Raw genomic sequence first — 14,726 nt, forward strand, 5'->3', positions numbered from 1 at the left:
CCAATGGTGTAAAGGCCCGATTCAATAGGGATGGTGAACTAATTAGAAATAAAGAGCCAACATTTGAAACTGAGAGTCAAAAGAGCCACACAATCTGGCAAATTATGTTTTAAATATAATTTATTATTTGTTTTTAATGGGCCCAGATGAATTTGAGTGTGTTTTAAGGGAGAATAAAAATAAGAGAAACTTGAAACCCTGTTAAAGAGCTACACATTATGCCAAATTGTGTTCTAAATATAATTTATTATTTGTTTTTAATGGGCCCAGATGATTTTGAGTGTATTTTAAGGGACAATAAAATAAGAGAAACTTAAAACGAAGCAAAGAGCCACAGTATATATACAAAATATGATCAGAAGCAAAGAGCCGCATTCATTTTGGCCGGGAACCACATGCGGCTCGAGAGCCACGTGTTCGCCACCCCTATTTCCTTCCAATTGAGCCTATTGAAATGAAAATGATTATATTAATATTTTATCATTTAGTCATTTCGTAGCCACCTTATAAGTGTCCGTGGATGATATATTGCAGTCGCTGTGAAATAAAATGAATTACAGAACAATAACAACGTATAATCGCTAACTAGATAAAAACGTCCCGTTTTGTCTCGCGTTGTTTCGATTCAGCGTTGCCATAATTACGTTGACGAAGCTTCCCTGGCAACATTATGAGAAGTCAAACATGGCGAGGAAGAAGCCGGCCAAAGACAAGTCCGAGAAAAACACCGATGCCGAAGAGCCAGCAACAGGTCGATAAATAGAGCGATAGATTAATAAATAGAAAGAGAGAGAGAAAAAATATTCAAATTACTTGTTTATCATCATTGTGATCACAGGTGGCATTTTATCTCTGTTGATATGGTGCTCTGTTTGTGTAACAGGTGCAACTCCAAATGGACCAATTGCCACTCGAACCTTTGGTCTGTATCATTATACTGAAATTCATTCTTACATGAGTATTTTTGGGGTATATATATAGAGATGTAACATATGTGGTTGTCCGGTGGAGTGAGTAGTTATCACGTCAGCCTCACAGTGGGGGATCTGGGTTCAAATCCAGGTTGGTCCACCTGTGTGGAGGTTGTGTGTTCTGGTATTCTGGTTTACTCCCACATTCCAAAGACATGCATGGTAGGCTGATTGGACACTCTAAATTGCCCCTAGGTATGGGTGTGAGTGTGAATGGTTGTTTGTCTCCTTTTGCCCTGTGATTGGCGGTACACGGTCGATTGGTCGCCGGTCTTTTGGTCGCCCGGAAGGTTATTGATAATTACCATTTAAATCGTTGCTCAAATTCCCTAAATACAAACTGCAAATTACTATTTAGTCATACTTAATACTTAAAACGCTGTAAGTCATCAACAGTCATTTTATAATTGAGCTTCTGATGAAAAAAACGGTGGTGGATTGGAAGTATTAACGCATTTGCAGTTGACCCTTTTTTATACTATAAAGGGGTCTTTACGTTAACGCCGGTCTTTTGGTCGCCGGTCTTTTGGTCGCCCGGAAGGTTATTGATAATTACCATTTAAAATTGTTGCTCAAATTCCCTAAATACAAACTGCAAATTATTATTTAGTCATACTTAATGCCCTATTAATTATTAGGCTAAAGAAAAGCTCCAAATTTCCCAGACTTTTATTGTTTTTTGTTGGATAACTTGCTAAGACCCTGACGGACGTACCTTCCTAAGGGGACAACTCATGTACATACAAACTCTTATACACTCACACGTCGGCTCAGTGAAACTGCTCAGGGCCATTGTTGGGTTTTATTGATGTGTAGACCGTGTTGTTTTACCTTGTTTTGTCGCCAGTCTTTTGGTCGTCGGTCTTTTGGTCGCCGGTCTTTTGGTCACCCGTTGTCGCGGTCCGGGCGACCAAAAGACGGCGACCAAAAGACCGGCGACCAAAAGACCGGCGACCAAAAGACGGCGACCAAAAGACCGGCGACCAATCGACCGCACACGGTGATTGGCTGGCCATCAATTCAGGGTGTCCCCCGCCTCCGGCCTGAATTCAGCTGGGTTAGGCTCCAGCAACCCTCGTGACCCTAGTCAGGATAAAGTGTTTCAGAAAATGAGATGAGATGAGATGAAAAATTTATTCTAAATTTTCACACAGATGACTATGAGTGTTCTGGCAATGTGATGACTGACTTTCCTGGGCTCTGTGCTCTTTTGGATATAAAAGATATACCAGCCATCAAGACTAAATCCGGCTCCTCAAACCATGAAAGTACCCCAGGTAAACACAGAGCGATGTTTATGCCACAGAATATCAAGACCAACAATGACGATTCTGACACTTATTTTTAAGCCCTGCATATGCAACATGGCTGTGTTTATCGAGTGCAAGACAATTAGTCTACGTAGAAACCAAACTACATTTAAGGACACCCAATTGTTTTTACTGAACCTGGCACGAACAGGTTTATTTTAGTATTGGCATGTGTGTTTTGGAGGGGTCCCACATTATTTAAAATAATGATGGTTAAATGCAATAAACCAGTTGGTTGTCAAGACAGCAGTGAACTATGTGAGGGACACTGATGTAGGCGATACTTGTTGTCAGAGTTCATGTGTAGGACATAATCTCAATTTTATAAACAAGAAAGAAGACATGAATGGACTGACAACAAAAGTTGTTCAATATATTGGTACATACTAGATCCTAAATCTGACCAAAAACAAAATACTCCATACACAATGCATTAATTTCTGTGACTAAAAGTAAAGTATTAAAAAAAAAAAAAAATGGGTGGCCGGTAGCGCGAGTGGTTAGCACATCGGCCTCACAGCTCTGGTGTGCTGGGTTCAAATCCAGGTCTCGTCCATCTGTGTGGAGTTTGCATGTTCTCGTGGGTTTCCTCCAGGTACTCCGGTTTCCACACACATTCCAAAAACATGTAAGGTAGGCTGATTGGACACTCTAAATTGCCCCGAGGTATGGGTGTGAGTGTGCATGGTTGTCCGTCTCCTTGTGCCCTGCGATTGGCTGGCCAGCTATTTAGGGTGTCCCCTGCCTCTGGCACGAAGTCAGCTGGGATAGACTACAGCACTCCCCGCGACCCTAGTGAGGATAAAGCGGTTCAGAAATTCAGATGAGATGAGATACAAAATATAAAAATTGAAAAAAATCCATAGAAAAAAAATGTACGATGTAGTGAAGCAGCGAAAGTTGAACCGCGAAATGGCGAGGGATGACTGTATATGATCTAATTCTTAGGTGGCAGGCAGTCACACAAAAAGCCAGTTCCAGATGTTTTCAAGCCACACATCCAAGTACAGTTGGAGAATGGAGACCCTTATTCCACATCAAGCTTGAAGATCTTTGGTAAGGACTGGAGTGTAACTCATCCCATACAAGTTTAATGTAATTTTCAGGTTTGATAAAATTAACCGTTTGAAACCTGCAGTTTATATTGTTTGGTTGGTGCATTTTGGGTGTGCCTTCATAGACACAAAATGATGGTACTTGTCAGGATTGCAATGCTAAGTATGATTTTACTGTTGTATGTTAGTACATTCCAATCTGTACTTTTGAATTTTTACTTGATTATAGGCAGTAGTTCTACTTTTACCGGTTTTTCATGTTTACATAAATGTCTGCTTTTAGAGAGTTTACTGCATTTATGGACAATAAATTACACCGAAGTATAAGGTGCAATTATCAGCAAGAAAAATGTTCAATGAAAGGGAAAAAACATTTATAAGGTACATTTTTGGTAGATTTAATTTGATCAGAAATCAGGAACTACCATATATCATAGTAATGTTAAAATGGAAAACAACAGTCTTAGTAGACATCTGTTAATGTAAGAGATTCGTAGATATTTTGATAAGAGCCCTTGAGTGTAAATGGCATTTAAAAAAGAACAAAAACTTACATATTGCACATAAGTATAAGTATAGGTATACTTTAATAAAAGCCGAGAGACATCGTTGACATATTCCAGCGTTAAAACTTGCAAGTGAGAATCAGTCCTGGCTCGTCCTTGCCACCGGAGCATTCTGAAGAAACGGCATCCTCCTCTGTCCATTTAGTCGCGCATAATCAAAACACTTAAGGTAATCTGATTCAAACAATTGCATAAGCTAAGCGAATAACACAATTAACGTCAAAAAACAACTGCCACAACAATTGCATATCAGGTCGGAAACCAAAAACACCTGCGTAAGAATTTGCACAAGTAAGCATACAAGGTGACCCGAGCGGATCGGAAACCAAAACAACTGCATAATAATTTTCATACAAGGTGACCCGAGCGACAGTATTTTTAAACAATATGCGAGTATTTTCGGAAGTTGATTTGATTATCGCCATCTGCCGGAATTCAAGTCAAAGCAATTTAAGAGTCCTTCACAGATCTTCATTGCAAACTCAGATCAACAGTCCTCGGCCCGGAACATGGTGACCTGTCCTGTCAATAGTCCTGAAAACAATTAAATGTCCTTGAAGCCAGCTGTGGGGAGGGGGAGTGTCCTTGTTATATCGAGCTTTCCTCTTCGTAAGAATGATATAATAATATGCACAAATTTCACAAAATGCACATATATAATAATATCCTAAAATAACCCCAACAGTGTGATTTCTAGTCCAAATACATTAGATGAGCTGAGGCCAAACCTCCTTTGAAAAGGAAGTTTTTAAATCCACTGTTAATGGGACATTTCCTGGAAAAAGTTAAATAAAAATAATTTAAAAAATGAAATATCAATAGATTTTAAAGAGTATGCTATCAGAAATATTTACTGTTGTTACGTTTCTTCACAGGATGGACTGTTGATGAACCAATCATCCGAGTGCTCTGTAAAATGATTTCTTCGATGGCAATACTTCACACAATTTAGTAAGTCATGAGAGGCTAGGAATAAAAGCATTTTATCATACCTGCCATCAACCATCTTTGCTATATTGTCAACTGCTTTCCAGTTTTTGGCAAGCTAAATTGACAGATGAAATGGTTATCACCCTCGCAAATGCTATATGTGTTTGTAACAACCTTAGGTAAGTAAGTGAACTGTATTCATCCTTAATGTTTTTGCCTGTCCTTGTTTTGAATGTTAATAATTGGTACTCTACTATTTTTTTTTTTTACATTTTGGTAGGGTTATAACACTGGAGGGTAATCCTCTTACTGATCATAACCATCACCTTCTTTTTTCAGAAGGAAGTGTGTGAGTGACTCTCTCAAAAACAATCCTGACATAGATGGACTCAGGGGCTAAATATACCTAATGTTTGCTTGTTTTGTATTTCTTTTTTTTAAGCCTCACTCACTTGAACCTGCGCAACAACCGAATTGAAGATGAAGGCGTACGTTTGCTTGCGTCTGGTCTTTCAACCAGCAGATCTGCAAACCGTAGCCTTATCTCACTAAACCTCTCTTTCAACTATATTGGTGATGTAGGTGCTGGATATATTGCAAAGGTAGTGAGCCATAATGAAATGTGCCTACATCATTCATGAGTGTTGAAGTCTTTTCACATCCCATTTTTTGTCATCTCAGGGACTTCGATTCAATCGAACGTTACTGTTCCTCACATTATCCAACAATCACATTGGAGATCTGGGAGCTACACAACTAGCCATGGTAGTTATGGACATACATTAAGTTGTATTAATGTATTGATGCTGAAGGCGGCACTTAAATGAATGTCTGAACTTATCAGGTTTTTGGTGAGATTGTCCTTACTCATGAAGAAATTGTGCAAAGGAGGAAATTACTTCTGGAGAAAATGCATTCTGTAAGTTTCTATGAGACTTTTTGATTAGGGATGAGAGTGGTCTATCAAAATGTTCTTTAATTTTTAATATAGCAAAAACATGCAGGGTAGGCTGGTTGAACGTGCTAAATTGCCCCTAAATGTGTGAGCGCAAATAGTCTTTTGTTTATATGTGCCCTGCGATTGGCTGGCCACCAATCCTGCTTGGTGCCTGCAGTTATCTGGGATAGGCTCCAGCACCCCCCGTGACCCTTGTGAGGATAAGCGGTCCAGAAAATGAATGAATGAATATTGAATTACATCTCAAATGTAGAGTGGCCCGGTGTATGAGTGGTTAGCGTGTCGGCCTCACACTGGGGGGATCTGGGTTCAAATCCAGGTCGGGTAACCCGTGTGGAGTTTGCATGTTCTCCCCGGCCCTGCATGGGTTTTCTCCCGGTATTCCAGTTTCCCCCCATTCCAAAGACATGCGCGGTAGGCTGGTTGGACACTGTAAATCAGGGATCACCAAACTACGGCCCGCAAAGTTCAATGCAAAGAAAAGGCTGTTTGTCTCATCTGTCAAGAGACGGTGGCAGTATTCAAAGAATACAATCTTCGCCGGCACTATGAATCCCGTCACAAAGACAAGTACGATAGCGTGCAAGGCCAAATACGAGCAGACAAACTCTCAAAGCTAAAAGTTGGACTATTATCTCAGCAGACTACATTTCTACGCCAAGCTCAGCTGAACCAGGCATCCGTTCGGGCCAGCTTTCGGGTTGCTAAACTGATAGCAAGCAACGGTAAGCCTTTCACTGACGGAGAGTTTTTTAAGAAATGTATGGATGTTGTCGTGGAGGAAGTGTGTCCCGAGAAGAAAGATGCATTTAATGCCGTAAGTCTGTCGGCGAGTACAATCACCAGACGCGTTGAAGAAATCGGGAGTAATGTATATGCCCAGCTGTAGCAGAAGACGAAAGAATTTGACTTTTTTTCATTAGCACTGGATGAAAGCACGGACGTGCAAGACACAGCGCAACTGCTCATTTTTATTCGTGGAGTTAGCGCAAACTTTGAGATATGCGAGGATCTGGCAGCCCTCCAAAGTCTCAAAGGGACCACAACGGGATAGAATATTTTTGACAAAGTGTGCCAAACCATGCAGAAGTTGGACCTGGACTGGTCAAAGCTGGCTAGCATCACGACTGACGGGGCTCCTAGGATGGTGGGCGAAACTCGCGGTTTAATAGGACGCGTGAATCGGGAGTTGGAAAAAAGGGGTCTCACCGCCCCGCTACGAGTCCACTGCCTAATTCACCAGCAAGCACTGTGCTGTAAAGTGTTGACGTGGGATTCTGTAATGAAGGTTGTGGTGTCGTGCATAAACTTCATCAGGGCAAAGGGAGAAGATTGTGCATGGCACAACAGAAAGTTAATGGTCCATGGCTTTTTTTTCCTATGAAGAACCCAGAGAGAGTTATTTAGATATTATTTATTTCATAAATAGTGTTATTTATTTCCTGTTTTTTCTGTGAAGAACTCAGAGAGGGTTATTTAGTTATTATTTATTTTATTAATAGTGTTTTTATTTGTTTCCTGACTTTTTCTGTAAAAAAACTGGAAAGGGTTATTTGGTTATGTGTGGCTTTCTGGAAAACAATATATTTTTTAAGCTCCCCTACAATCGTCACACTTTTTCTGTTACAAACTGACACCGGCCCCCCATCAGAGAAGGGAAAAGTTATGTGGCTCTCACAGGAAAAAGTTTGGGGACCCCTGCTGTAAATTGTCCCTAGGTATGAGTGTTTGCGTGAATGGTTGTTTGTCTCCTTTTGCCCTGCAATTCGGGGTGTCCCCCGCCTCTGGCCCAAAGTCAGCTGGGATAGGCTCCAGCACCTCCCTTAGTGAGGATTAAGCGGTTCAGAAAATGTGAGACGAGATCTAAAATGTATGATGAATTAAGTATTTTTTCCCTAAAGCAATTTGGACCCCGCACTACCACCACTAGATGGCGCACTACTCACCCACCTAGCTTGCCCATGCTGCTGGCCTGCCCAATTTAATATTTCTGAAGTGTTTTGCTAAATCAAAGTGTCAGAATGTTAAGAAATCCTTGACTAATTATACACATTTTTGATATAACCTATAAGTCCAAATGACATACACTTAGATAACAATTGAAGCCTAATAACAACCAGAAGAATTGCTTAAAACTGAAGATAAATGGAAAAATGTCTCAAGCTACTAATCGTTAAACCCATTTCACTCATCCCTGTCATTACATATGCCTAGTAATGGGGAAAAGACATGCACTTGTTTTGCTATTTTCACAAATTCATACAAGCAGTACCTCAATCATAACACAATCTTTTTGGTTGTCTGCTAATGTGAGAATACAAAATGCCTGATTTCAGATTACAGATCCCTCTGGTGTAATGCAGCAACATAAAGATGCTCCCTCCAGTGGCATTAATGGTAAAAGCATCTGGAGGGAAACACGCACCATTTGTAAAAGAACGCAAAAAGGAACTCTGAAGAAACTAAAATGCTTTTGTGTGAGTTTTAATGTTAAAATGCATATTAAAATTGTACAACAAACAACATGTAATTAGTATTTTCAGTATATGTTTCGAAAATCGTCACATTTTTCAATATAAAGCTATAAAGACTTCAGTGGGGAAAAATGTAAAAAAAGAAAAATTGCAGTGTCAGTGACAACAATTGCCAATACTTACAAACCCTCATATTAGTCAAATAAATAGTTGTTTAAAATAAAATTTAGTGGAACATGTCCATATCAGTATATTGATCACGTTGGAAAAAGGGTCCATGTGCAAAGTAGCGTAGTAAAGTGTTTATACAGTGCCTGGCAAAAATATTCAGCCCCCTTAAACTTTTCAACCTTTCGCCACATTTCAGGCTTCAAACAAAAATATGTCAAATTAAAACTTTTTGTCAAGAATTAACAAGTGTGCAGCAAACTAACTCCAGAACTTCAGTGAGGATCACTGAATGATCCAAAGTTGTACACTGCACAAATCTGGCCTTTATGGAAGAATGGTAGGCTATTTTTCAAAGATATCCATTAAAAAGTTGTTGAAATTTTGACTCAAGCCAGACATACAAACATGTGGAAGAATGTGATCTGGTCAGATGAAACCAAAATTGAACTTTTTGGCCACAATGCAAAAATGTTGGGACAGGGAAGATGGTAAAAATTGATGGGAAGATGAATAGAGACAAATACAGGACCATTCTGGAAGAAAACCTGTTGGAGTCTGCAAAAGACCTGACACTGGGACGGAGATTTATCAACCGGCAAAACAAGAATCCAAAACATAGAGCCGAATCTATCACAAATAAACGTATCCAGGTGTTAAAATGGCCAAGTCAAAGTCCAGACCGGAATCCAATCGAGAATCTGTGGGCAGAGTTGAAGACTGCTGTTCACAAACACACTCCATCCAACCTCACTGAGAATGGGAAAGAGGCGGTCCGTGCATTTTCTCATAGCGCCTTCAATTGGTAAAATCCACTTCCTAGCAGCATTTAGTGATTAAATACAAACACGAGAGCTTAAATACAAACACTGGAGCTTTTCAGATATCAGAACCGGGCCCACAATTGAAATATTATTTAGGAATATAGCCATATTTTACTCACCAAAAATAATTTTTAACTGTACACAATATCCATCCTCCTTTCTTCCTTCTTTTCTATCGCCATCAAAGCTAATGCTGAAAGTCGAGCCTGTCCTGTCGTATTTCTGGCATAGTCCATCTTGAAAATGGCTTTAAATCAACACAACAATATATTTGTTTGTGCAGCTCGCTCCAAATACAGTTTGGTAGCTCTGGCTAATCACTAGCCAATCATAGTTGGTGAAAGCGATGACGTATCGCTACGCCTGCGAGTAGGCATTGTGGTGTTGCCAACTCGAAATCTGATTGGTTAAAACAACAGTCTTATCGACGCTTGTTTAATGCAGCAGAGCCTGCAGAACTGATTGTGAAGGCCTTGAGGCAGATTTCTGACCCTGGCAACAAATAATGGCTGAAATGTGATTGGTTAAATGCTTCAATATGAAAACACACATCTGGAAGCAGTGCAACCAGGGGGAAAAGCAATGAAAGGAAGCTAACAGACAATTTGGAACTATTTAATAAGTATTGATGGACAAAATATAATATATGATTCAGATATTTCTTAGGCCAGCAGAGAAGGCCTTGAAGGCCCTGACGGCCCGCCACTGAGAACTGATAGAGATATACCCCAAGCGACTTACAGCTGTAATTGCAGCAAAAGGTGGCGCTAAAAAGTATTAATGCAAGGGGCTGAATAATATTGCACGCCCCACTTTTCAGGTTTTTGTGTTTAAAAATGTGTAAAATATCCAATAAATTTCGTTTCACTTCACGATTGTGTCCCACATGTTGATTCCTGGCAAAAGGTTAAAAAGTTCAAGGGAGCTGAATACTTTCGCAAGGCGCTGTATATATACTTGTAGTTAATAACTACTATGTTTGGCGACACTATTTACAAGCCATACATTTTAAAAGTTTGTGAACAGCACGTATAAACTCTGCAAATAAATACATGCAAAAGGATACATATGGCATGTAAACATAAAATATAAATACATATTTACATTCTTTTTCAGTCCACATCGGCAGTTGATGAGCATTCCAGCGTTGCCAAGATGGCCAGCGATCAACTCCCATCTATCGCCAGTAATCCTTCACTTAATTTGAATAAAGGAGAGAACAAAATCACTGCTAAAAAACGGGTATGATAATAAAAAGAACCTAGCAATTACAATGGTATGCAATGCTGTGTTATTACAATGCTGTTTTTCCTGTCTGTATATTGAACAGCAACTAATATAACTTTTACTAATAGGAAACGTCCAAACCAGATGGGAAACGAGCACCAACCAAAGACCAAAAATGTCTTAAGAAAGGTAATGTCTTTCTTTATTGATTACTCATAAACAATCATTTTCTAAATTTTTTCATGATTTCTTTTTACAGCTGAAGGTCAAGACATGGAGGAAAAAACACATGTGTTTGACCAGGAGGTACCAAGAACATACAATTGTATTAAAATTGAGAGTTTCCCATGAACAGTCATCCAAACAAATGTTGTTTCAAATTACTGGAATGATTATATTCAACATGCTTCTTTACCTATTCAGAATAAAAAGCCATTGGATTTGGTGAGCCCCCTCCTGAATGAGTCGGCGCGGCAGAGGGATGGAGAGCTTGTTCTGCCTGGCAACACGACACTGGTCTCTCTTAGTCTGGCAGGTCAGACAAAACTTTATTTTAGCTCAAAATTACCATATAAGAACATTTATTCATACATAGGGGCAATTTAGAGTGTCCAAACAGCCTACCATGGATGTCTTTGGAATGTGGGAGAAAACCAGAGTACCCGGAGAAAACCCACGCAGGCCCGGGGAGAACTTGCAAACTCCACACAGGTGGACCGACCTGGATTTGAAGCCAGGACCCCAGAACAGCCTCACAGTTCTGGAGACGCACTGGCAACTTATCCGCCGGAGCACTACATTCAAGCTATTTGGCTGTTTTATTAAATTTGAATTGACCTCAATGATAGGCTTACACTTGTGTCACGCTTTTTTACCTATAAGCAATGTTCCCTCTAATTTTTTGTTTGTCTGGGCAGAAAGACAACCTCCCTGAGCACACTGAGTACCGGTGTGAGCAACATCATTGCTCGCTATGGGCACACACCAGTATCACACCTGCCATAAGCAGGTGTATGTCTACTACACATAAATGATTTAGTAATAATAAAATTTAATGATTAATATCTATGAATGGGCGGCCCGGCGGATGAGTGGTTCGCGCGTCGGCCTTACAGCTAAAAAAAAAGGATTTTATTTTGTGCGCTCCATATGATTTACTGTGCGCAGAGTTATTTTGTGCGCTCCATATGATTTACTGTGCGCAGAGAAGACGAGATTAGTGCGCAATTGCGCACGCGCAGCTTAGAGGGAACATTGCCTATAAGGTATTCTAAGAGGTAAAAAATATTTGTCATTCACATGCTGATGAAGGCACAGCATTAGCAGAAACATGGGTTTCAGTATCTTGTTGGATAACACTTCAACATTGTCACCAGGGCAGGGCAAGCAAACGAATACTCCACCAATCAGCTTCGCCTCCCCATAAAAAAGCTAATATTTCAGATGTTCGCTCATCCGTTGAAGGAAATTATACATCACATGATATCTCATATCCTAAATTGAAAGACGTTTTTGAACTCATTTTAAACTAAATTATTGGGTACCCGGACATTTCATCGACGGACAATTCGTCGCCGGACACTTCGTCGCCAGACAGTTCGTCGACCGGACATTTCGTCGACGGACACTTCGTCGCCAGACAGTTCGTCGGACAGACATGTCGCCGGACGATATGTCGAATGGATATTTAGTTGAAGAGCGTTTTTGTCGAACGGTTGCTTCCTCGCAAACGATTGTTTTGTTGCATAAATAATTTGTTGAAAGCGATCAACCAGGTAATCTCTCTCAAAATTATAATCACCCTAACCTTAACCACTATCCCCTAACCCTAATTCTAACCACTAACCTTAACCACTATCCCCTAATTCTAACCACTAACCTTAACCACTATCCCCTAGCCCGCACTGAATTGTCCGTCGACGAAATGTCCGGTCGACAAACTGTCTGGCGACGAAGTGTCCGGCGACGAAATGTCCGGTCACGAAATTATTGCATCATATTTACTTGAAAATTGATTCTTCACTATTCATTCATCCATTCATTTTTTGAACCGCTTTATCCTCACAAGGAGAGGAAATATGAGTTGTTTATGGACATATAGCATGTGTAGTGACGTGAAAATGAAGTTTTATTCTCTTATTTTTTAAGTAAGCCCAGGAAGAACATGCACACGTCTTACGGTCTTAGCTGGTGTTGAGCAGGAAATGGATACCCGCAAACAATTTAGTCAGCAGTCAATTTAACTACCTATACAATATTCATTCATTCATGGGGGGTGCTGGAGCCTATCCCAGCTGACTTTGGGCCAGAGGCAAGGGAGAGCCTGAACCGGTGGTCAGCCAATCACAGGACACGAGGAGACAGACAACCACTCACGCTCAAACTCATACCTAGGAGCAATTTAGAGTGTCCAATCAGCATACCATGCATGTTTTTAGAATGTGGGGGGAAACCGGAGTACCCGGAGAAAACCCACCCAGGCCCAGGGAGAACATGCAAACTCCATACAGGTGGACCGACCTGGATTTGAAGCCAGGACCCCACACCTGTAAGGCCGACACGCTAACCACTCCAGCCACTGGGCCGCCCAGATTCTTCACTAATTTACCTTTAAAAAAACAATTGTATTTTTGAGAGGGGAAAATGCATTTTTCCAAATATGTAAATTATATACAGCTATAGTGTCAGTATGTTTTGAATTGCAACTTGGGAAAAGTAGGGTTCATGCTCTATGTGTATATAAATGTGTGTGTGTGTGTGTGTGTGTGTGTGTGTGTGTGTGTGTGTGTGTGTGTGTGTGTGTGGTGTGTGTGTGTGTGTGTGTGTGTGTGTGTGTGTGTGTGTGTGTGTGTGCACGTGTGTGTGTGTAGGAAACAGGATAACAGAGGTATCACTGCCTCAGTTCCTAACATCCTTGCAGATGCAAGAGGGAGGTAAAGGTCTGCTGCGTCTTTGTCTACAGGTGTGTTTGTGACATATTATTTATTATTTAGGGTACATATGCATTTTTATAAAAGTAGACGTTTGGGATATTCTGTGTTCATTGTTTGGATGATTGTTGGAATTCAGTGGGATTTTGCCCCAATTTTATTATATTATGGAATCGCATTTCAGATTTTCTATTTTCATTGTATTTAGCTAATGTTTGACAGGAAAAAATAGAGCCTAATTACGTGTTAAGTTAGTCTTATATTAAGCCTTCAATAATTGTGTTAGAGTTAATGTGGTAAACAATAAGTGGAATTTGGACAGTTATTATTTTTTTTCCCTTTCTGACTTTCTCAGAGAAACAATTTTGCCCCAGAGTGTGAGTCCTATGTGAAATTAAAGGAACTGATGACATACAGGGACCCGTTGAACAAAAAAACTGAAGAGGAGACTGAAGAAGATGCTGAGGGGTCACAATGTTCAGACAGTTAAATACTGCAAACAACAAGTGGGCTATCAGTTTGCTTTGTTTTCTAAATAATAACATAAACACACTTTATTCCTCATTCATATTTTAATACCCATCTTATACATTTGAGTTACTTTTAAGCAAACAATGAAGCTCCTATTGCTTTATTTTTTTATCTCTCTGTTTAAAAAAATGCTTGAAATGATTCCTGGACACATTATGAACATATTTCACACTTGGTTTCTGTTGGGGTTATTCTGGGATGTTATTATATATGTGCATATTGGGGCACATATGGAATATGTAGATATTATTAAATCATTCTTACGAAGCAGACGAAAGCTGGCTTCGAGGACATTTAATTGTTTTCAGGACTATTGACTCGGACAGGACACCATGTTCCAGGCCGAGGACTGTTGATCTGAGTTCGCAATGAAGATCTACGAAGGACTCTTAAATTGCTTTGACTTGGATTCCGGCAGATGGTGATAATCGAATCAACTTCCGGAAATACTCGCATATTGTTTAAAAATACTGTCGCTCCATTTTTACCTTATATGGAATTATTATGCTTACTTGTGCAAATTCTTACGCAGGTGTTTTTGGTTTCCGACCTGAGATGAAATTGTTGTGGCAGTTGTTTTTTGACCTTAATGGTATTATTCGGTTAGTTTATGCAATTGTTTGAATCAGATGACATTAGATGTTTTGATTATGCGCGACCAAATGGACGGAGGAGGATGCCGTTTCTTCAAAATGTCACAGGACGATTCTCACTTGCAAGTTCAAAGCTGGAATATGTCAACGATGTTTCTCTGTTTTTATTAAAGTATACCTATTAATAAA

The 14,726-nt window shown here is 40.0% G+C and overlaps 1 protein-coding gene across 4 annotated transcripts; it reads left to right on the top strand.

The window, feature by feature from the left end:
• Positions 1-639: 639 nt before the first annotated feature.
• On the top strand, positions 640-14,726 carry lrrc71 (leucine rich repeat containing 71). 4 transcript variants are annotated; one of them, XM_077590575.1, is made up of 17 exons: positions 640-751; positions 884-922; positions 2,126-2,248; positions 3,230-3,337; positions 4,778-4,853; positions 4,937-5,011; positions 5,113-5,181; positions 5,275-5,434; positions 5,514-5,597; positions 5,677-5,751; positions 8,127-8,267; positions 10,373-10,498; positions 10,612-10,672; positions 10,743-10,789; positions 10,907-11,018; positions 13,354-13,445; positions 13,769-14,726. In XM_077590575.1, the coding sequence occupies exons 1-17, from the start codon at positions 685-687 to the stop codon at positions 13,901-13,903; spliced, it is 1,590 nt and encodes a 529-aa protein (XP_077446701.1). In that variant the 5' UTR covers positions 640-684; the 3' UTR covers positions 13,904-14,726. The 4 variants fall into 4 exon arrangements, with proteins under 4 accessions (XP_077446701.1, XP_077446702.1, XP_077446703.1 ...); XM_077590576.1 differs by having other exon boundaries at positions 2,195-2,248; XM_077590577.1 differs by lacking the exon at positions 8,127-8,267.

This window comes from Stigmatopora argus, chromosome 21 (genome assembly GCF_051989625.1).
Source record: "Stigmatopora argus isolate UIUO_Sarg chromosome 21, RoL_Sarg_1.0, whole genome shotgun sequence".
In the NCBI taxonomy this organism is placed as follows: Eukaryota; Metazoa; Chordata; class Actinopteri; order Syngnathiformes; family Syngnathidae; genus Stigmatopora; species Stigmatopora argus.